At 44.2% G+C, this 24,219-nt stretch overlaps 1 protein-coding gene across 6 annotated transcripts in view; it reads left to right on the forward strand.

The window, feature by feature from the left end:
* Positions 1-24,219, forward strand: part of SLC8A3 (solute carrier family 8 member A3) — a 204,774-nt gene that overhangs the window by 67,459 nt on the left and 113,096 nt on the right. Inside the window, exon 3 of one of the 6 annotated variants that reach the window (XM_082451595.1) lies at positions 261-340. The exons of the other annotated variants lie outside the window; for them this stretch is intronic. Within the exon in view, the coding sequence (XP_082307721.1) occupies positions 261-340 (80 nt within the window). The remainder of the gene's footprint in view (positions 1-260; positions 341-24,219) is intronic. 6 annotated transcript variants of the gene reach the window in all.

Consider the following 24,219-nt stretch of genomic DNA (forward strand, 5'->3'; position numbering starts at 1 on the left):
GTATGCAGGATCAGCAGACCCTCCTGCCAGGTTCTGCTTCCAAAATCTCCTTCAGCTTTCTCACTTTAAATTGTTTTCGGGCAAGGAATCCTGTGGCAGGATCTAAGGACATAGAACATTTTGTTCACTGAAACTCAAAATGATGGCTGGTGGAGGTGTGGGATGACAGAAGTTCTGATATCAGATTTGGGGGGATTCTTGTGAATTCTCCTAGCAAGAGCTAGGAGACTGCTTGGGTCTCTCCTTCCTCCTCTTCTCAGGCCAAGGGCTTACGTGAGCTTTGAAGCCAATCCTTTCCATTCTGAGATGGTGGTAGCCCAATCAGGACATCCTCAAGAAAGTGAGTGGCATTGGCTTTTTTTTTCCAGTACCATATTGCAACTGTATTGTATAAGCAGATTTCAGGCACCTCTCCTTCAATTTGGAAATTGCAAAATTGATTGAAACTTAGCAGTCTCTTTAAACACCAATAGGCTATTTTATGGTGCGAGGCTTGCCCAGTTTAGGTGCGATGAATCAGTATGGCTTGGGTCCTGGAGGTATCTTGGAGAAGCAGAGCTCCCAGGGCAGCGGCCACCTGTCTTTATTCACAGGTCTAAGCTCCAAAATCTGGGTAAGCAGTGGAGGAGAAGCCTCTTAGGAATTGTGGGGGAAAAAATACATCTTCTGTGTGGTCATCTCTTTTCATAGTCCAGAGTTCTTTTAAAATACTTCTCAGGTTACTGCCCCATTTAGTCCTTCAGACACTGTGGGTCTTGCACTTCTATTGCCTTTGTCACTCTGAGGCCTCTCCCCATTGAAACATCTTGTACTGGGTATTCTGTCCTGTTCTCGGATGGATATCTTTAAAGAAGATAGCAGACTGACTCTCCCCAGGATTTGCAGCTTATGAGAGGGCAGACTTTCCAAGGTGGCCAAGAAGAAAGGGGATGAGAAAGGGGAACATTGGTCTCAGAATTCCTGCTCACATCCACAAGCAATAAGCAGTAGAGGGGAAGGTGTGAAGAACAAAAGGGGCATATATAGACAGTGGGAGATGTCAAACTGCTCCAAGAACCTGCTAAAAACACTTTCAATGGGAAATGAAAACTCTCATCTGTAAAGTGGGAATAACAATACTTTCCTTGCCTCAAGGCTGGGCTTGTCTCTTTTTGCAGTTCCTCCCAGCTGTAGGATTTTCTGAACTATAGACATAGGCGCTCATACCTACAGCAGCCAAAGATGGAACGGGGGATACTGTCTTCTGAAATGAAATGGCCATTGACAAATTGATTTATTAGAGCTCTGTTTAGTCATTTTGCTGGGAAGGATGATACCTTGTTAGCGTAAGTAAAAACCTGTGCCTTCTAGAGAATACTATCCATTTATATGTGCTCTCCGGAGAATGCTTATACATAAAATGAAGGCCCTCGCTGGTAGGAAAAACTCCATGAAATTTCACACATATTTATGGCAATGTTAGTAGATAAGAAGTTATTGTCAGGCATTAAATGACATCAAGACCACAGCATTGGCCATAATTGGACAGACTTGGGGTTCCTCCTATTCAGTACCTGTCTACCGAGGGAACTGAAGGGTAGTTTTTGAGAGATCAGAAGTTGGGCTCCCAATTTCTTCACCTCATTAATAATCAACTGTGCACCTAGGATCTCTAAATATGACTAAACCTTCCTCAGACCTGTGTGTATTTTCAGCTTGATTACTGTCTTGGTGTAAAGGAGCGTCATGAATTATCGCTTCTGGGTGATATTTGTTTTAAATGTATATGCACTTCCACACGTTTGAGATGCTGGTCCAGGGTATTGTAGGGTTTCCCATCTATTCCTTTGCATTATTTTTTAGACTTCAGTAGACTTTAGACTACCCTCTTGGCCTTCTTCATTGCAGAAGAATGAGTCCAAAACCTTCTAGTCTCTTCTGACAAAAAGAGCCCTACCTTTGATACTTTAAATTGTAATTTTACAACTAGAGGTGGTATGATACAGCCAAAAACACCCATGGGCTCTAAGTATAGTACTCTGGGTTAGGATTCTGGCTCTGCTACTGATTTAACTATGTAGTTTGGAGAAATTTTATTAACTTAGATTATTTCCTCATTGAAAACATGGGGATAATAATGTCTATCATGCAGGGCTGTTATAATGATTCAAGATATTATATGCAGTGTTCCTTGTACATGGTATGTGCTCAGTAAACAAGGCCATTAATAGTAATATCAATGAATTAGCAATATTCTTCAGAAGACACCATTGATCCAATCAGGTTACCTGATTGGATCTCTGTGTGACCCTAATTAATAAGCATGCTAGTTTTTTGGTTACCATGAAGCTTACTAATCTAAACTCATAAAATACTGGAGCCAGAAGGGACCTCAGACTATCTTCTAGGTATCATAGAGTAGAGTTTCTCAAATTTTAATGTGCTTATGAGCCACTCAGGGATCTTGCTAAAATGCAGATTATTATTCCAAAGGTCTAGAGTAGAGCTTGAGATTCTGTATTTCTAGCAAGCTCTTGATGCTTCTGGTGCCAGGTTAGAGTTGGAAGGCTCTAAAGCTCTTGACCAAACCATGAAACCCAGGAAGGAAAGTGGCATTTCAGATGACTTTCATGATTGGATCGTGAATGCTTGCTTTCCAGTTCCAATGTTCAACTTCATCTTATCTAGAATGTAGCTCTTACCCTGAGACCCTGCTAATCGCAATACCAATCTGGGAACTGAAATTAAAACCCTCGTGAGGACTTAGACAGCAGCTGTGTGATGCCTGGAACGATTTTACTTTCTAATCCTTCTCTATTTGTGTAGCTTTATTTGCCCACCAAGTCTGGTAGCATTGTCACTTTTGCCCTCACCATACTCCTCTGAATCTATTCAGGATGAAGCCAGGCCTATGCTCTATCAATAATATTAGGTCCGTGAATTCACTCATTTGGTTTTGTGCTTTACTTCTTCAAAGGTTTCCTTAGCACCATGGTAGGATGAAAAAACATGAACTTTGGCGTCTGACAAACAGGTGTGAATCCATCACTCACCAGCTATGTAACTTGTAATGAGTCACTTCAGCTGTCTGAGTCCCAGATATTTTGTTGGAATGATAGGAACGATAATATCTATCCTTCAGGATTGTGATAAGTACTACATACAAATATGAAGAAAATGCACCTTTAGCACAGTGCCTGCTCATAAAAGGTGCTCATTCATTCAGCAGACAGTTATTAAATATCTGCTACATCCTAGGTACATTACTAGGTACCGGAGAGAAATAAGTGATTAAGATAAGCTGGCATTTCAGCTCCCAAGGATCTTATTCTCCAGTGGAGAGGATACAAGGTATACAGACAAATCAAAACACATGGGAGAAGTATGGTTGAGATAAGCTCAATAAAAGGGGAATGAAACTCCTCATTGTGTGTGTGACACCACTAAAGTTTTTTGGTTTTTTTTTTAATTTATTTTTTTACTTATTTTTGGCTGTGTTGTGTCTTTGTTGCTGTGCGCGGGCTTTCTCTAGTTGTGGCGAGTGGGGGCTGCTCTTTGTTGCAGTGCGCGGGCTTCTCATTGCGGTGGCTTCTCTTGTTGTAGAGCATGGGCTCTAGGCACGTGGGCTTCAGTAGTGGTGGCTCATGGGCTCTAGAGTGCAGGCTCAGTAGTTGTGGCGCACAGGCTTAGTTGCTCCACAGCATGTGGGCTCTTCCTGGACCAGGGCTCGAACCCATGTCCCCTGCATTGGCAGGTGGATTCTTAACCACTGCACCACCAGGGAAGTCCGACTAAAGTTTTTAAAGTCACCTTCATTAAGGATGTAGTAGTGAAGTAGATGAAGTGGGGCAGGGGGTGGGTGGAAACATGATTACTTTAAACCCACATTACAATAAAGTTGTGATATTTGAGAGGGATACTACTGACATCTTCGTGCTCCAGAAGAATCCATACCCTTGTGACTACCACTGCAGCACATCCTGGGATTTATAGCCTCTGAGCCTCCTGCATATAATAATAAAGCCTCACCGAGATACGGGTGCTTGCCAGCACGTTAATCTCACTCACTGAACGTGTGACTGGCTCCTGTATCCCAGGCTCACAGCGCGCCTCTGCAAAAATAAGATTATTGCGGCTCATTGACCTTTGGGGTCTCTGGGAATAGTCAAAGCCACAGATGTCAAGATCTACTGTAATTAAATAGCATAGGCCTCCTTCAAAGAAGAATGGAATATTGGCTGTACCACGCATTTTCCAAGCAAATTAGAACGTTAAAACTGGAAGGTATCTGACCTCCCAGTTTTATAAATCACGAAGTTGAGAATCAGAGATGCAAAGTGACTTGTCCAGGATCACACAGGTAGATATGATAGAAAGTTAGACTTTTAGATAGAAAGGACTTTTTAGATGCTACTGATTTAATGTCTCCCCCTCCCGACTTGGACTTTTCCATTTTATTTTTATCCATCAAAATGTCAACTTCGGAAAGAATATGGAAATTCTTGGGTGACAGATGCTCTGGAAGTGCACATCCAGGAGTGTTATGTGACTAATGTCTTAACTAAGAATAATAATATATTATGGACTATTTTTAATCTCTTGGTTCACCTTGAAACTGTTGAAGGAAAATAGTGAGCCCATAGAAAAATTTTAAAAAGCTTTATCTTAGTGATCTCTTGCTGAGGGAGACACGTGTAGCTGAGACATCTTTTAGTGATGGTTAACTTCAGACTAGACCTTGTTGCGTGAAATAATGCAGGGTTTGTTTGTTTGTTTTCAGAATGATGCAGGCCATTCTCTTCCAGGGGTGCTTTCTCTGTAAAGTTTCAGCCCAAGGCATCTTCCCATCAAAACCTATACAAATCTGGAGTTATCCAGGACACAATTTTTACATTCTCCAAGTTGACTGAAACACAGTGGACTTTTCTCTTTTTCTTTGGCTCAGCAGGGTGATAGGATAGTCTTTATCTGGCCACGGAGGAAGATTATTTGCCTCTAGAATGCCCTTCCTGTGCTTGAGAAAAGTCACAAGCTGCACGCTTAGTGAGGGTGGGTGTGCAGTGGAGGTAGATATATTTCCCGCTTAGCTGTCATCCCTCCCTTTCTCCTTTCTTCTGCCTGCAGTGCCTGACTTCCAGTAACAAGCTGTCTTTGTGGCTTTAGGTAAACAGTCGGACACCCGGGCCACAGCTTCATGGAACTTACAGTGGAGCTGTGTGCTTAGTTCAGAGTGGTCCTGAAGAAGGGAATCCATGTCTAAGCCAATTGTTTAATGGGGGGACTTAACAGTACAGTGGAACATTTCAGGTAGGGTTGTTCAACTACAATTCTGTCTCTTTTGGGCCCAAAGGAGTGATTAGAGGCTATGTGGACTCTTTAGCAGAAGCTTTGGATGTTGTGCCCCGAAGGGCCCCAGGTGCTGCTAATTTTTTTCTTTTCTTCTTAATTACTGAAATTGCCAAAGAATATGTCAAAGGGTGACATATTCCAACTTCAGGATTCATAAAGCACCCCAAGTATACTTAAACCATACATGTCTGTAAATATCTCCAGGAAGTCCAGAGCCTTCCTAGTTAATTTGTTTTAGGGTCTAAGGGTACAACATTCCTGGCAATACTGGATCAGGCAACACTTCCTCTACTTGACCTGGTCAGGGACCGTGTACAGCAGAGCATTCAGTGTGCCTGCCCTGGGTCTTCTCACTTTGGTCTGCCGTCTGGTATGAGAAAGTTCAGGGTGCAGGGTTAGAGATTCTGCCAGGTAGAATGTCAGTTTGGGTTTGAGGAGAAAGGCACACTGCCATTGGAGATGATCACATGACCAGCCAATCAGAAGGTGAAACAGTCTCGGCCTCAAAGCAGGGTCTCCTGTGCACTGCTTGGAATGATACTAGTTGGGGCGTCAGGCAATAACAAAGGAATGACAATGGAGATCCTGCTATGGGCCTTGCTTCGTTTGTCTCGACTCTTCTGGCTCTTAAGGTCGAAGTTTCCTCATTCACTCACAAGCATGATGGAAAGGGATACTTGGGCAAAGTGAGGTGGCTGAGTGGGGAGGACTCTTCCTTGTTGTCCAACTTTCATCAACTTCCCAGGTGTATTTGGGTCATACATGAGCACGCATTCCTTCCCCATCCTTTGGCTGTGCCCGTGTCAACTCCACGAGGAATGGAGTAGAATTCAGAGCTACAGTCTTCGGTTTATTCAAGACGTTGTTTTCTTGCTGTCTTTTTAAAAGAAAAACTATCCTGTGCTTCCAGAACCCAATCAGAAGTCCTGGCATAGAGCCAGTAGTGTGTATCTGATAGTTGGAGAGAGAGAACTCCTTGACCTGCAAACAGAGCAAAGTCCCCGTATTTAAATTCTACACCGTCCAGAAACTCTTGCAGGAATCCCATGCGTTGAGAATTTTGCTAAAAGGCCATGAAGGAAAGCACTAGGTAAACATTCTCAGGTGGAGTGATAATTATCATTCATAGGAATTATATTCCCACCCCTGCCGCCTACCACGCACCCAAGTAGGAAGTTATCTGAGTGAGTACAGAAGAAGATAAAATTGAGAGTAAACTTTATTCACTATGGGGAAATTTGTTTTTCTAAAATTGAGTCATCACTAGGTGTGTGCATATATTTGAGTTTAGTTATCAGTGTGACACCAACCTGACCCTCTCTAGCGAAGGGTCAGCGTGCGTGGACACAGCCTTGTTAACCTGCCCTTGCCTGAGCCCAGTTCAGTTACCACTTGGTGGCAAGGGTTCATGAAGAACCAGTTAGTTATGATACAGACAACACTCTAGATTCTTCAGTTGGTGCTTTCAAAATGAGTGACATCTTGATAGTCACTTCCTACTCAGAATATGGCTGCGGAACAAATTATGGATTACAGATGACTAATTCTGCCATTTCTCCGTAGTAGTCCATCTTTTTCCAGAGCTCTTGGTCTTGATTTGTCTCCCTTTTGGTTTCCTCCTCGTGTATCCCATGCGATTTCTCCTCGGGACCCCCACTACCACCGACCCTCTCTTTCTGAGATGTGGTGATGGAGAGTGTATCCTGCAACCATCCCTAGAGCAAGCCCTGGCCCTGGCTGCAAATCTTCTAGGTGTTCACTTTATTTCCCCTCTTGTACCTTCCTTTCTGTTTGGATGCACTTTTCTTACACTTGCTCTCTCTTCTAAACGTCCTCGGCTGCATCTTTTCTTTCTCTACTGTGTATGCTCCAGACGCTGCTGACACTCACGCCGTGGTTTCTACTTCTGCTCGAGCTCAGTGCCTTCCTCCCCACGTCCTTTAGTTCTGTCTCCTCTCTTACTCTTATCCTATTCCCTACGTCCCTTTCCTTCACACTGTTGGCATCTGTATTTGGATTGCCTTCTCTCTACTGTCTGATCTATGATTTCTTTGGGTGACCAAGAGTGCACTGTGGGTATCCCTTAAGAAGGCCCGGCATTTGGACAGAAAGAACTAGCCTCACGATAATACCAAGAAGACTGATGTCTCCCAGGAAACAAACCACGTACTCTGGTGCTCTTTTTTTCCCTTCACCACAAAGTGTTTGACTGTCAAGACAAGAAGGTTGAATTGTAAGGATCCAGCATAGACTGGAACTGGTATTGGAAAGGCATCAGAGGCTGCGGGAGCCCTAGGGACCACCTTCTCTTTCTGACGCTGTCTCTCTAGGCCACGGGGTCTCTGTCTCCTGGCATCTCTGCTTCTCTCTGTGGCCTTCTCCCTTATTGCTTTGATGATACCTCACAGCCCAACAGTCCTATCTCCTACTTGGAAAGATCTTTCTATTCTTCTAGCTCAGATTCTCAAGGGAGGAACTCTGTTGCCACCTCCCCCCAACCGCCGCCTTTTTTTCCACTTTAACTATGTTGAAGGCCACTGGCCCGATATGTATTGGTTGCCCTGTGTCAAGCCAGGTTTTCACCCACCCCCAACTTGACAGTTAATCTGCCATAATTGGGTGGTGGGGTGGGAAAACAAAGTTGCCCAGGGGTTCCCATGGTAAGCTACCTAAGCAGTTGTGTCTCTAAGTGGTGGACAGTGTCACTTAGAAGGAAGTCCCAAGTGAGACAGTCATCTGTCACCTCAAAACTGACACAGTATATAAGGTTTGCAGTGCCTCTGAGAGAATGCTGATTTTACAGTGGTCAGTGCTGGGGCGGTAGGCTGGAGAATGGGAGAAATTGCCACCTCTGGAGCCCTCAGCCCTACCGTATTCATCAAGCTGGCCACAGACTCAGCAGCCAAGGTTCAAATGGCCTCTGCCCAGATCAACAGAAAGCATTCCTAGTGGGTGATGCTCAGTGACACAAATCTCAAGGTTACTAGGGTCATTCCTCCTCCTTTGCCCTCTTCTGGTCCGTCCTCTCCAGGAGACTAACGTCAGAAGATAATCTGCCGTCATTTTCAGGTGCACTATTTGGGTACTGAGTCGCTGTCAAAGCCTCTTCGTGGATTTGGGTTTCCAGAGCAGGCTGTGTTCCCAACCAGGACAGAAACCTTCCCTGCCACTCATGCTTGCCAGGGATAGAATGACAACCTTTCCCTCCCCACCCCTCCCCTGCTAGACAGCTGGTCTGCTGGGCTTAGCCCGAGCCAGCAGGCACTCCCCACCCCCCACCGCCTTATCTTTGCAGCTGTAATTTGATGCCTTTCCAGGAACTCCCCGGAAGCCAGAGTATTCTCATCTCCAGGTGGCACAGTATGTGACTCTGTCACGTGTCCATGTCCCAGGACACAGGGCTGGGTGTAAAATAAGACTCTTTCTGTGTCAGTTCCAGTCAGTCCATCGTGGCTGTCCAGGCCATCTTGGAAAGGATCTTTGAGGCTGTATCTGGACTCAGCCGTGGATGTGAGAAGAAAAGCCAACTATCTGTCAACTCTAGTCCTGGGATGACAGATGGAAAGACCCTCATGGGATAAAGAAAGTAGGAGTCTCCATTTCACTGAGGTGCATTAGCATGAAGTTGTCACTATCTCTCCAATACTGGACCAGTCCTAATGTGAAAGTGATCCTCATTGGATCACTCTCTTCTTCATCCTGCATAACACAGAACTTTCTTCTAATCCCTGGATGAATCCACGGGGACATAAATCCCCACTGGACGCATGATGCAGATAACTTTCTTATCAGACCAGAATCTTCCAGAAACCTTGCTAACCTAGTGGGCTTCATAAACTAGACCAGTGGTTCCCAACCAGCTCCCCGTCAAAGGCCATTTTAATTATTTATTCCTTCTCATGGATCCCAGGTGTTAGAAGATTCTTAGCTGAAAATTAATTAGATTTCCCTTTTCTCATAAAATATAGCAAAAGATAACTAGTGTTACGACAATGAGTTAATATAGTTCTAGCCAAAGTAGACAGAAGTGACATTTTAATTAACCTGTGTGGACTGTTGTAAGAGTACATACTTTCTATCTTGGGGGTTGGGGAGAGAGTAGAATAAACACAGCCATGGGCTGACTTTCAAAGAACAAATTGATGTAAAATGCTTTGAAAATATTAGGCACTAATTGTTTAAAGTTGTTTTGAAGAGGGTGAGCCCCTGGGGAGATCCAAATATTCTGGAGAATATATCAGAATATAGGACACAGTATTGGTTATCGAGGCTTCAGCATTGTTTAGACCTTGGAGAAAGGTTACTGTTGTTGTTGTTTTTCTTCTTACATAATAAAACTTCTAATGTTTGTATGAAAATATAAAATTCCACTTTTAAAAGTAAAGGATTTGTCATACCTCTAGAGTTAATATTATCACTGTCTTCAGATGAGGTAACTGAAAGTAAGAAATATTAATTTACCTTAGAACACAGAGCTTTTAAGGGTCAGTATCCAAACCTAGATCTTCTGCTTATAAATCACATATTCTTTCAACTATGTTACATACTTCAGCCTCAGAATAAGGTCATGAAGCTGAAAGCAGCAGGCTTTCTTCTCATATGGAAGGAGTTAAGAGGACATCTCTTCCTTAACAGCAAGAGTTGGCTGTCCTTTAATTCAGGGGCAACTGGGCCCAAGGAATTTGGCAAGGGCCAAATAGACTCCTTAATGCCCAGCTCAGAAATCTGGACTCATCACTCTTGACTGCTGGCTCAGACGCACCCTCGTCCAGGCCGGTACACAGAGGGGCCTTGTTTGTGTCACTTCACCATCAGGAACTATCAACAGATAATGCTTTGGCCTGCTGCCTGGGGAACAGGGCAAGGCTGGCTCAGCACCATGTGTTCAGATCAAGGGGCCTCCGTTGAGGCTGTGACCCTGAGGTCTGAGGACATCCCAGACCAGGGGTTAGAGGAGGAGGATGGTAAGAGAATGCAGGTGGGTTCTGCCTGCAGCCCCCAGAGAGCCTATGAGAGCCCTCCCTCCAGAGGGGAGGTGGGGAAGCAGGTGCCAGTCGCTCAGGGTACAGTCAGCAGACATTCATGGAGCTCATTCTGTGGGCTGAGCACAGTGAGAAGAGGCACTGCCCCTGTCTTCAGGAAGTTCCCAGGCTGACGGCGAAGGGAGCGCGTGTGAGAGTTGCTGTGAAAGAGGGATCGCCGAGCCCCAGCCATGCAGGCACTCCCTCCTGCCTTTTGCTGGGATTCAGTTTGGAGTGATTAAAGGTGACTTGCACACCCCCTCCTCCAGTCAACTCAGAAGGACTTGTTAGAAGGAGGGCTGGTTGGCTTCGGCTTGTGGGACATGCACGGATAGAAGTAGAAGTTGACCTCAGGAGTAAACGGTCCCCGGGCAGGGTGCGTCCTCAGATCAGAGCAGCACTTGCTTCATCTCCATCACACATCATAGGGACACAAAAGATGTCTGTTGAATGAGTGAATGAATGAATGAATGAATGAACAGAGTGAATTCTTGGCCTGTCCTCTGGCTCTGTACTAACCTCCCGGTTGTAGCAAGCCCGGGGGATATGGGATTTGAACACATCTCTTAGGTATGAGGTCCAGGGATGCCCACCATCCCCCACCCTCCGTGCCTTCCTCCTCTTCTCTCCCGGTGTCAGCGACATCCACAGAGCCCTCTGGCTTCAGGCATCTGAGCTCCTCCCCAGCCTGACCCCTGCCCTGCACCAGCTCTGCGGAAGGTCTGTTCCTGGGCTGCTCGGCTACATCTGAGCACAGGCTGCCTTTGATGCTCAGGAGACACCCTGTAATTCAATTAGGAGCTCCCTCCAGGGAGCATGTCATTATGTCCTATCTGGGCCTTGTAATGACAGCCCCTTGCCACCGCGCAGGGAGCTGCCCTGCTCAGCTGCCCAGAACCTTTCCCTGGGAGGGAACTAATCTGCTTAGCCCAGATTGGATGCAGTTCTGCACAGCACCTCCCTGAAGGCCTCAGAAATGAGCCCCCACTAGCAGAAAGGGCTTCCTTAGGGGAACCTGAGGGTTCGCTCTGTTCTGCTCTGCTCTTTGCCATGAGCCACCCCCCACCCCCAGGATTGTTCTTGGCTGAGTGGGAGTCTTAGAGAGCTCCGTTCCCCTCTCAGCCAGAGCCCCTGGGTGTCCCGCAGCCCTCCTGGGGGTTAGAGGGGAGAGGAAAGGAGATCGAAGGAATTTGCCTGTTTTCCATGTCAGCTTGGGGAGAGGTGGTCACCTGGCATCCTACCTGGATAATTCTCCTGTTGCACTTTGAGGGGGAAGGGGCCTGGTCTGTTTTGAGCTATGGGGGAAGTTGCCTTAGTTCTCTGCATGACTTTCTTTGCTCCATTGGACTTAATTTCTGTGAAACGTTTTAGATGCACGGGTGCTGCCTCAGTCTGACATGGACACTTCCCAAGGTGGTTTCTCCCCTCCGCCTCCCCACCTGCATCGAGGTTTACCTGAGCCTTTCTCTTGAGGAACCCAAATCCTCTCTTTGCTCTTATGTGGGATCAGCCAAAATGCCACTGGCAAGCTGTGTGGGGTTGAATAGAGTCCCCCCACTCCCCACTCCCAAATCCATGTCCACCCACAACCTCTGAACATGACCTTATTTGGAAATAGGGTCTTTGCAGATTTAATTAGTTGCAGTGAGGTTATACTCAATTAGGGTGGGCCTTTAGAGCCTATGACTAGCGTCAACATAAGGCGGCCATGTGACAACAGAGATGAAGTTGCGGAGTGATGCAGCTACAAACCTGGGGATGCCAAGGATTGCTGGCAAACACCAGAAGCTAGGAGAGAAGCATGGAATAGATTCCCCTCAGAACCTCTGAGGAAGGAATCAACTCTGCTGACCCCTTGATTTCAGGCTTCTAGCTTCCAGACCTGTGAAAGAATAAATTTCTGTTGTTTTAAGCCATCAAGTTTGTGGTAATTTGTTACAGCAGCTGCAGGACACTAATACCCAAGCCTTGCGTAATGCCTGCTCTGGATTTCAGTAACATGGTCAAAGGACTGGTGGTGAGAAGAGCATTGCCCATGGGCTTAACTGCCCTCAGGACACTGACCCACAGCTTCTGAGGTGGAAGGAGGCCAGAGCTCATGTAACTGCTTTGTTATATATGGACTGTAATTGTAAGCCTTTCCATTCCTGTTTGCAGGTTAGATGAGGGTTCAAAAAAATAATCTGGCCACTTTCTCTAAGCCACACTCCCCTATCAGTTTAGTTACTTTATGACAGCTATTTTAATGGCCTCCTCTTTTATCTTCCAATCTCCTTAGTCCTGGTCCATTGATGGTTCTTTTATATATGTATAAAAAATATATATGTTTTTTTCACTGTCAATATTTTTTAAGTATAGTTGATTAAAACTGTTGTGTTAATTTCTGCTGTACAGCAAAGTGATTCAGTTATACATATATATACATTCTTTTTTAATATATTATTTTCCATTATGGTTTATCATAGGATATTGAATATAATTCTTTGTGCTATACAGTAGAAACTTGTTGTTTACCCATTCTATATATAATAGCTTGTATCTGCTAATCCCAAACTCCCAATCCTTCCCTCCCCCCAGCCCTCCTCCCTCTTGGCAACCACAAGTCTGTTCTCTATCTCTGTGAGTCTGTTTCCGTTTCATTGATATGTTCATTTGTGCGTATTTTAGATTCCACATGTAAGTGATATCGTATGGTATTTTTCTATCTCTGTCTGATTTACTTCACTTTGGTAGGATAATCTCTAGGTCCATCCATGTTGCTGCAAATGGCATTATTTCATTCTTTTTTATGGCTGAGTAGTATTCCATTGTATATACGTACCACCTCTTTTTTATCCATTCATCTGTCGACGGACATTTAGGTTGTTTCCATGTCTTGGCTATTGTGAGTAGTGCTGCTATGAACATGGGGTGCATGTATCTTTTTGAATTAGAGTTTTATCTGGATATATGACCAGTAGTGGGATTGCTGGATCATACGGCAATCCTATTTTTAGTTTTCTGATGAAGCTCCACTGATGGTTCTTAAACAACAGCCTAGAGGTTCCAGCTAATGCTCCATGAACTGCATGCCCATTTCTCCTTTTCCACCCTTCCAAAGGCTTACCTCTGGGCCACTGAAAACAGTGCCCCACCGTGTAGTTAAGAGTCACTCATCTTGTGACTGGGGAGGCAAAAGAAGTACCCATTCTCCAGGCCCTCTTTCCCATTCGTGTTCCCTGATGCTTTGCAGCTGGTCCTGAGATCCAGGCGTGTTACCTGCTTGTCCTGAAATGCAGATGTTACCTGCTTCCCTCTGCAAAGCAAGGTGGGCCTGGCTGGGGAACAAATGGAAATGCCACGGGCAACCTAAGAGCAAGTGAGCCATGCCTGTCTGTGATGAAAGGAAGGCAGCCCTGATAGGTGAGAAGGGGGCACTGAATGAGTGTCAAGGAGCTGAAGACAGAATTTTGGTTTATTGTTTGCACCATGAATTGCCGATGACAGAAGCGGGAGAGCAGCGACGTAGGTAGAAGCCCATATAGACATGGGGGCGGGTAATAGAGCAGGGTGATGAAATGCATGGACAAGGCGTTACACGGACCAAACTGGAATCCCAGCTCGGCTATTTATTGGTGATGGGATCTAGGGAAAGTTACCTGGCCTTTCACTTTATTCATCTATATTATGTGCATAATAATGGTACCTACCTCCTAGGGTTGTTGTGAGGATTGAATAGGACTAGAAAACATTTAACATGGTGCTGAGTCTCAATTACTCATCAGATGCATTATGTGCCAGTTATTCGTTAAGGAGTTAAAGAATCTCTGCTGTTCTCAAAGCCATTCTGACCCGTGGGCCAGCGATTTGCTCAGACGGCTTCCCCCATCAGTAATTATATTCCCCACCTGAGCCCAAGGTGAGCTTTGGGGAAGAGACAGTTGATCTAAAGATAGAAAATCAAAGAGTTTTGTCCGGAGGAAGGTGGAGGAAAGTTTCTTTATCAAGACTTTCTTTGACGATGTCAGGGAACACGACAGAGTTCTCTCCAGGGAGAGAGCAGCCCCAGGCCGGGGTAGAAAGTGACCTTGGGGTGGATTCGTCTGCATCCTGATGTGGACTTTATTGAATTTGTTTGGGAGATGAAGAGAAAGAAAGAAGGGATATGGAGAGAGAATGAAAATAAAAAGAGAGGGAGGAAGGGAGGAAGAAGGGCTGGGAGGAGGATGCACGTTCTTATCTGGAGAATAATTACATAGGAAATCCCTTGCTGGTGGGGCTCTGGGGCTGGCACAACTCTAGTAATTATTGTACAGGCTCCCGAGGGCTCTTGGGCACGTCTCTGAGCAGCAAGTAGGCGGTGTTGAGATTTCTCTAGTTCGACCCGCTTCCCAGGCCACGCGGTACACCGTCCCCCTTAGAGCCTTTCTCTGATCAGGAAGCTTAAACAGAACAGTTACTGTTTCAGAGTGGAGTCCCATCTATGTGCTCGTGTGATGAAAACCACAAATCTCTCCATCCTGGGTGCCTTCAGATGGAGAGCCCTGCTATTGATGGCCACGTGTCTGGAGCAAGAAAGCAACTCTGCCGAAGTGCTGGCCCAGGTGCTGTCCCTTCCCTCACACCGCCCCACAAGAGGAATTTCAGTGACTAAAGAATTAAATATTTTCCAGCCTGATTCTGGTGCTCCCGGTCAGGGCCTCCTACCTTTCATTTTTGTCCTGGTATTTAGAGACGACTCGCCCTTACCTTCATCTTACATAATAAGCAAGGCAGTTTTCTGTCATCTAATGAAGTGCCAAATACTGATGTGGCCATTTATTTGGTACTTACCACATGGCAGGTACTACGTCAGGTGTGTGACATGTGTTCTTATGATCCTTACACTAATCCTGCAATGGCATATAACCCCATCCCTGCCCTGGCCACTCTGCCCTGTGCTTCCCCTTTCATAGCACAGCATATCACTAGATCAAAGTCAGAGATTTGAAGATTAAGCTTGGGTTTCGCAGGTGTTCACCCTTCCCACAGTTGTGCAGAGCCCTCAGCTGAAATCTCCATGGTTGAGGCATGAGCGTGGTCACTGACCTTGTTCCTCTTGACTCCGAACACCAAGCTGTTCGATTCTTGCTTTGACAGTGTCCCCATTCACATCTCTTCCCACTCAAGAAGTCCTTCCCCGCAGAACTCCTGGCTTCTTTCTTGCTTCCGGTCTCTGACCTGGCATTTCCTAACTACCGGCTGAATCACATGTAATCGCCATTTGAGGATATCAAAAACAATCATATTGGCCTTTTCATGTGGTTCATCCAACACTAGGGACCCAGTGTTCTTCACTTGCCCCTATGCGAACGCTGCTACCCCCAATTACCTTTACCTATTTCCCGAGAAAGAGGAGATAAACTGCATGCCCACTCCCAAAACTAAGAGGCTCCTCACTTTTTTACTGGTCACAGTTACTGCCACTACCCGAGGCTGAAGAGACTCCCTTTGTGTTAAGGCTCAGATCTTAACCATTGTATCTGAATGTCTTTCATATCTCCTTCTGCCATTGTCTTCCCCCCATGGCAACCAAACAAGCAAGCAAGCAAACAAAATCCAAACACGGTGTGGTATTACACAGTATAAAGGACAGAAACATCAGCTTTGGAGGCAGGTGGACCTGTGTTTCAACCCTGACTCTGCCACTGCTTAGCTGTGTGTATTACTTTTCTTTTGCTGCGTAACTAATTACCACGAACAACACTGATTTATTATTGCTTAGTTTCCGTGGATCGAGAGTCTGGGCACAAGTTAGCTGTAGTCAAGGTGTCAGCTGGGACTGCCGTCTTATGTGAGGCTCAGGGTTCTTTTCCAAGTTCAGATGGTTGTTAGCAGAATTCAATTCCTCGCAGCTGTAGAACTGATGGCTTCTTTCTTCAAGGCCAGCAGGAGAGAGATTCACGCTTTAAAGGACTCATCTGTTTAGGAGGCGCATACCAGGATAATTTCCTTTGAAGTCATGACTTAAAAGTCAACTAATCAGGGACCCTAATTATATCTGCAAAATCCCTTCACCTCTGCCTTATAACATAATCATGGCATCTAATCATTGCCATGTTCACGGGTCCCATCACACTTTAGGGATGGCATTATATAGGGCATGTACAGTAGGGAGGGGAAAGGATCTTAGGGCCACATTAGAATCCTGCCTACCATGCTACGTGACCTCAGGTAAATTGCCTAATCTCTTTAAGATTCAGTTTTCTTACCTGGAAAAAAGGGGCAATAAAAGCAGCCATATAGAGTTATTACAAAGACTAAAGAGACATATTATGTTGAAAAGTCAGAAAGAGAAAAACAAATATCGTATATTAACGCATATATGTGGAACCTAGAAAAATGGTACAGATGAACCGGTCTGCAGGGCAGAAATAGAGACACATGTAGAGAACAAGCGTATGGACACCAAGGGGGGAAAGTGGCGGTGGGGGGGGAGTCGTGTGATGAATTGGGAGATTGGGATTGACATGTATACACTAATATGTATAAAATAGATAACTAATAAGAACCTGCTGTATAAAAAAAAATGAAATTCTAAAATTCAAAAAAAAAAAAAGAGTGGCAGACAGTAGACACAAGTACATAATTTCCTACTTACCCTCCCTTTAGTTGTTCATCTATCCTTCAGTCTCTGTGATTTGAAATACCATGGAAAACCATTCCAAGTAGTCAGAATTGTGCCAAAAAGTATGGTTGATTCTCATTATTTGTAGTAATGTTCCATAAAGTTGCTGCAAACAATGAATTAGTGAATACTGAAGCATTACTCATGGGGTAATGCAGAGTTAGGTTCCCGTGAGCCCCTGATCACATTTTCACCAACTGACCCATACGTTATCTTGTTTCATGTGTTTCTGTTTAATATATGCTTATTTAATGTATGCTGTTCCTTCCTTAACATTAAACTCAAAGGTAACAGCACTATAACTCGTGCCTGAACGAAGCTTATCCAATACAAGTATTTTCTCCATAAGGTGTATATAGCCTTCCTGCACCTAGGAACACTGGACAGCACTTCAACGCTAGGCTGGGGGCCATTTAAAAGAGAAAACACCAACAAACCCCCACAAAAATGTAAAACAAAAGTGGCACCAAACAGACTGCAGAAAGGACACTTGTTTATGGCATGAGATGAAACAAGAAGGCAGAGCATCACCTTGTTGGACCTCACCTGGGAACATGAAGTCAGGTGACCCAAATATTTTATAACATTTTATATATTTTATATAAATATTAAATATATATATGTATATATATACATATAAAACAGGCAGGTTATTTTTTAACTTTTATTGAAGTATAGTTGATTTACAATGTTGTGTTAATTTCTGCTGTACAGCAAAGTGATTCAGTTATACATATATATACATTCTTTTTCATATTCTTTTCCATTATGATTTATCACAGGATATTGAGCATAGTTCCCTGTGCTATACAGTAGGACCTTGTTGTTTATCCATTCTATATGTACTAATTTATACCTGCTAATCCCAAACTCCCAATCCTTCTCTCCCCCACGGCAACCACAAGTCTGTTCTCTATGTCTGTGAGTCTGTTTCTGTTTCATTGATATGTTCATTTGTGTCATATTTTAGATTCCACATATAAATATCATACGGTATTTGTCTTTCTCTTTCTGACTTCGCTTAGTATGATAATCTCTAGGTCCATCCATGTTGCTGCAAATGGGATTATTTCATTCTTTTTTTTTATGGCTGAGTAATATTCCATTGTATATATGTACCACATCTTCTTTATCCATTCATCTGTCGATGGACATTTAGCTAGCTTCTGTGTCTTGGCTATTGTAAATAGTGCTGCTATGAACATAGGGGTCCATGTATCTTTTTGAATTATAGTTTTGTCTGGATATATGCCCAGGAGTGGGACTGCTGGATCGTATGGCAACTCTATTTTTAGTTTTTTGAGGAACCTCCATACTTAAAACAGATAGGTTATTTTTTCCCCCAAATCTTTTTCTAGTGTTTTTCCAATACCTAGAGGCAGGAGCTGGAGTGAGGGTCAGAAGCAAGGACCCTCCTTCCTTTTCCCTTGCTGGGCCTCTTTGGAGAGCATTCATCTCCTCAGTACATTTTACAGCTCTTCTAAGGCACCATTAAAAAAGAGAAACCGAGTCAATACTGATTTAAAAAAAGCCCACTTGCCCATCACTCCGTACCAAGAGGTGAAATGTTCTAGGGGGGCCTTCTGAAGACAGGGCCTCAGCCCCCATGGCCTCATTGCAGACCCAGATTCCTGCTAAAGGTACTTGGGTTTGAACTTCCTGGCCATGGCATTGTGGACGTGACAGATCTCCTGCTTCTCAGAGTGGGGAAGACATCCACAGCAGGCATTATATTTCACGCTGAACGCTGAAGGGGTGATGCCCCAGTGGCTAGAGCTGGGTGCGAGTTGGCCAGACGAGATGCCTCTTCCTTTCTCTCTTCTGCCTGTGGTGACAGATTGCAACCAACTCCAGCTGGCGGTGGCTTTGAGACACACTCTAAGTGTTCCAGAAGACACCGTAACACCGAGTCTCTAATTCTGATGCTGTCGGACACGCTATCTTCCAGCTCTACCTTCCTTCCTTAGACTCATCTGCTTTAAAACCGGCTTCCCTGAGCTCTTGTCTTCGTGACTCCTCATGAGTGACATCAGAACCCTTCCCTTCCTACCCTGCTAACTGCGGCTCATTAGAACTCAGTAGCAACAGCTGTGTGTGCTGGGCAGCAGCAGCTGTGAGGCCAAAAATGGGGCTGGGGATTTGGTGTTGGGCAACAGGGTGGTGCAATGATTTTCTGGGGCAGGTGAGCTCATTTGTTTCTTTTGTCCCCTTTCTCTCCCTTCCCCACCCACCTCCCCCAACACACACTTTTACTGCACCAAAAGAAAACAGAAAGCAATGATGTGGCAATGTGGCTGTCATGGATACCAAGCCTGCCATCTGCGGGGAACACTTCTGTATCATCAGTCAGCAAAACAGAGCAGAACCCTGTGTTTTGTAGCTGGTAAAGCAGGGCAACCTCTCCACTGAGGTGGCCGGGGCATCTGTTTGCTTTATTAAGAATGAAATAGCAGACCTGATTCCATATTTAGAAATCGCACTTGGGTGCAAGTGTGGCATGCGGGCACCAATCGACACAGCTGGCACCACTGTCTTTTCTCTGCAGTGACTTGTTGAATTTAATAATGAATATGTATGAAATCCAGAGTGATTTGAACTGAAGGTTTAGGGGCTTTGTATAAAATTGATAGGTAAGGGATTTGGAAGGGGATGAGGGATTCCTCCTGATACTTCTCATTCAATTTTGGAGCCAAATAACCAAGCATTTACAAAAAGTAAAAGAGAAATTGAAATAGGATTAATCTGGGAATTTCTGTGCCTCATATGTACCACATCTTATATAATAAGAATTATGTTTTTTTTCATTTCATGCCCAGTCAGCAAATATGATTAGTGGGTATCTAGTGAGTTCAGGGCACTGGGCTAAGAGGGGTTACCAAACGTCTTCACTTAACAAAGTCCTGCTGAACTCCTAAGTTGTGCCAGCACTGTGTCTGGTGCTGCCACGTAAAGAGTAATGTCAGGGAACGTCAGACCTCAAGGAGCTTACAGTTTGTCAGGAGACATCAAACAAGTGAGCCAACAAAATGATCTACCATCTTAGAGATAGTCCCCAAATTCATAGAGTTCACACTTTTACAAGGAAAGTAAAACATAAACGTGTGAGCATTCAAAAAACAACCACAAGACAGTAACAGAAGAATGCAATTGACAACTGAATTATACAGACTGTAATGACTATAGAAATTCACTGAAAGAGATCATCATGAGCTGGGGACAATCCAAGAGACTTCCTTTTGGAGGCAAGTTTTGAGCCAAATCTTGAAGGGTCAATTACTTTTGCTTTTTGCTTCCTATAAAAAAAGTCTTTGTGTCAAATGGAGGTGAATGGAAGGAGAGGTTGTGACAACAGAAGGAAAAAGATTTCTCTAAAGAGTTTGCTGATATCAGAATCTAGCTCTTCGGGTCTGAATGTATTCTTTCAACCAATGTTGTTTGAGTCCATCCTCTGTGCCAAGTGCTGCATCACACAGTGGGAATACAGGGCGTGAGATTCTAGAACAGCAGTAGCAAAACTGTTATGGAAGCTGTTAGAGCTCAGCTCAGCTCTGGGATCTCGAATCCAAGCAGTCTTTCGGGCATGAGTTCAGTTCCTTCCTGTGGATGAGTGGTTCTCAGCCTGGCTTCTTGTTAAGAGTTACCCAGGGAGCTTAAAAAATACTGATGCCTGGGTCCTACCTTCAGCGATTCTGATTTCATTGGGCTCAGGTGGGGCCTGGGCATCAGTATATTTTAAAAGCATCCCAGGTGATTCTAATACATAGCTAGGGTTTGAGCCTCTGCTCTAGATTAGCTATCTGCACTCCAGAGGTGCTCCCAGGCCCATCTCTCCATGAGTTAACATGCTTTTTGCAGCAGCAAATGGAGAGAGTTCTGGCCAAGGCTCTGGAACCAAGCACACCCCGGTGTAAGACTTGATGCCACCACTTACTGACCTTAGGCAAGTCATTAAACAGCCTAAGCTTTACAAATTCTTAATTTGTAAAATGGGGACCATGCTAGTACCTCCTCCTAGGATTATTGTGAGGTTTACATGGAATAATTCCCAGCTCATAAATAAGCACTCACAGAGGTTCCATGGGCTAGGCCCTCAACACTTAATGTTTCAAACCACAGGGACTTATGCCACCAAATCAAAAATCTGCGACCGCTGTTCCGAAGTAAAAACCTGTCTCCAACAGCTTGCATTCAGGGGACGTGTGAATTGTAGAGGGAAGGTGAGCCCCACGGGGTGACCTGGGAGTAGCTGGGAACAGGATGAAGCTCAGGAAAACACTTGAATGCCACTCTTATTTGTGCTCAACGATGACATAATGAAATGAGGACAACTAAAACTGGACTAAAACTTTGCTGGTGAAGCAAAGGCAATGAGTTAATTTTGCATCCATTGAGGAACAATTCTAGAACTGTGACTTCTTTGAAGGGAGGAGAAGAATCTAGATTATATTTAATCCAAGTCAATGCGTAGGACAGAGTCTTGCCCTCTCGACTTGATGGGAAAAAAGTCAAATGAGAGAAAGAACCAAAGGACCCTCCACCAAAATGCTAACAGATAACTGCTTTTGAGTGAGGTCTCCCGGAGTGAAGTTTCCACTCATAAAAGAATAGATTTCTATCCAGTTCAATCATCAGAAGGCAATACTGGACTTAAGTATGATTCCCAAGAGAATATCTAATGTCATTCCTGTGTTTGTCTTTGAGAGAAATCAACCACCCTATGCAAGATTGAGTCCAAGAATGCAGCCTTATACTAATTCTAGCAGAGAACTACTCGATGCCTTATTTTATACACATCTGTGAATATTTGTATGGAAGCTCAATCATATTTTGAGGAGCCCTGTGGTCAAGTAAAGAATCTTTCAGATAAACTAATGATTAGATGCACCGCTGCCCTCATCTGCCCCATCCTACTTTCACACCAATCTGAATGGTCAGTCAGTCTGAGTTTCTGAAGGTTACTAGCTCCTTTTCTGGGCTCTGCAAGAACAGGGTACAACACCTCCTAAAGCAAGCCCAGGGTTGAGAGATTGGAAGCCTATCTGATCATGGTAATGTGAATCAGTTGAAATATCACCCTACATATCAGACCTTCTTTGAGTCAGCCCAACCCTGGTGACTAGCACTCCCGATTTTTCTCTCCTGGCTCATGAGGGGCTGCGTTGACCATTAGGTGCTGAGCTGGACTCTCTGGAGCTGGGTTCTATGGCAAGACTCTTGTCATTGTTGAGACAGAGGCCATTGGGGCCATTGGGATGGATCTCCAAGCCGCAGGGGTAGCAGCTAGGTGGGCACCTTTTCAGAGCAAAGAATGGATTACAAGGTGGAAGAAGTCACACTGTGAGGTAAACCAGGGAGTAAGAGAGCTGATCTGAGAAAGGTACCAAGTCCTTGGGAGTATAAGAGGAGGGTATCAGGGATGGATCTCTACAGGGTAATATCTCTAAAATTGTAGCATCTAACTTCTGGTGGTATATATTAATTGATTTATGACCCATTGAAACTAGGGGGTTTTTCCTCGTCTCATCCCAAGCCTCATTATTCTTTCCATTAAGTCTGAGGAGAGCTTGTTCTGTTGACAAGTACAGGTGGTTAGAAGAGGGACCCATGAACTCTTTTGTCCTATGGAGGAGGACCACAGATTGAAACAAACAAATGCTGCGTTTATGAACTGCTGCTTTGGAGTCCTGCTTCTGCTACCTTACTTTGAACTCACTGAGTTCTAGAACCAGGGGGTTTACGTCTCCAAACTCTCATTTATTACCTACATATACTTTGGCAAGTCACCTATCCTGTTAGCACGATAGCACAGGGGTTAAGTCTGTGCTTTGGAGACACGTTTCAAGGACTTGAATCTTAAATCTTTCATTTTCTAGCTATGTGACTTTGAGCAATCTACTTAACCTGTCTGTACCTCTATTTTTCTACCTATAAAATGGGCATACTAGTATCTATCATACAGCTTTGCAGTAAGGTCTAAGTGGGATAATACACTTTGAACAGTGTCTGTGCATATGGTAAGCTCTTGATAAGTGTTAGCTAAAGCCAACCAGCTGACCTACCAATAAGTGAAACCTTGTAGCCACGGTTGGTGGAAGGAGTCCATACATTCAAAGCACCCTCGTACCACGCCTGACACAGGGTCAGTGCTCAATAAATTAGTTGTTCTTATTGTCAGGATTGTCATCATCATCCTCTTTCTCTTCCATAGGCCTCAGGTTTTCCCAGCTTTTTCACAGAGTAATAGTTCAGCCGAAACATGGATTTAACTGAGCCCCTACTGTGTGTGTGCCGAGATGCCCTAGAAGAGAGGTGCAGACAGAGAAGTGTGAATTTGGTCCCCTTCCCCACCTTAAGTAGCTTATAGTGTAATTAGGAAGAGATGTAATCAGATGGAAAGGAAATAAGACATATGCAAAGGAGTTTATAGGAAGTGCCAAGTGCTGCAGGTAAAGGGTTCAGTGAGAAGGTCTAACTGATGCTATAAGACATCATGGGAGAAGGGTGCACCTTAAATTAGGCTTTCAGGAAAAGAGCTGAAAGCAATGTTCATAGCAACATTATTTACAATTGCCAAGATGTGGAAGCAACCTAAGTGTCCATCAGCAGATGAGTGGATAAAGAAGATCTATCTATCTATACTACATCTATTATATATATATATATATATATAATGGAATACTACTCAGCCATAAAGAAGACTGAGATTTTGCCATTTGCAGAAACATGGATGGACTTGGAGGGCATTATGCTAAGTGAAATAAAATCATGCAGAGAAAGACAAATACTATATTGATACCACATATAAGGGGAATCTAAAAAATATAACAAACTAGTGAATATAACAAGAAAGAAGCAGACTCAGATATAGAGAACAAACCAGTGGTTACCAGTGGGGAGAGGGAAGGGGGGAGGGGAAACATAAGGGTAGGGGGTTAAGAGGTACAAACTATTAGGTACAAAATAAGCTACAAGGATATATTGTACAACACAGGGAGTATAGCCAATATTTTATAATAACTGTAAATGGAGTATAACCTTTAAAAATTGTGAATCACTATATTGTACACCTGTAACTTATATAACTTTGTACATCAACTATGCTTCAATTCTTTAAAAAAGGGGAGAAAAAGGGCTGAAAGAATTAGTTGTTAATGTACATCTGCATTATCTGCCAGGCCCTATGCAAAAGTGTCCTGATCAAATCCTCACAATATCTTGATGGTA

This window comes from Balaenoptera physalus (genome assembly GCF_965194825.1).
Source record: "Balaenoptera physalus genome assembly, chromosome: 2".
Lineage (NCBI taxonomy): Eukaryota > Metazoa > Chordata > Mammalia > Artiodactyla > Balaenopteridae > Balaenoptera > Balaenoptera physalus.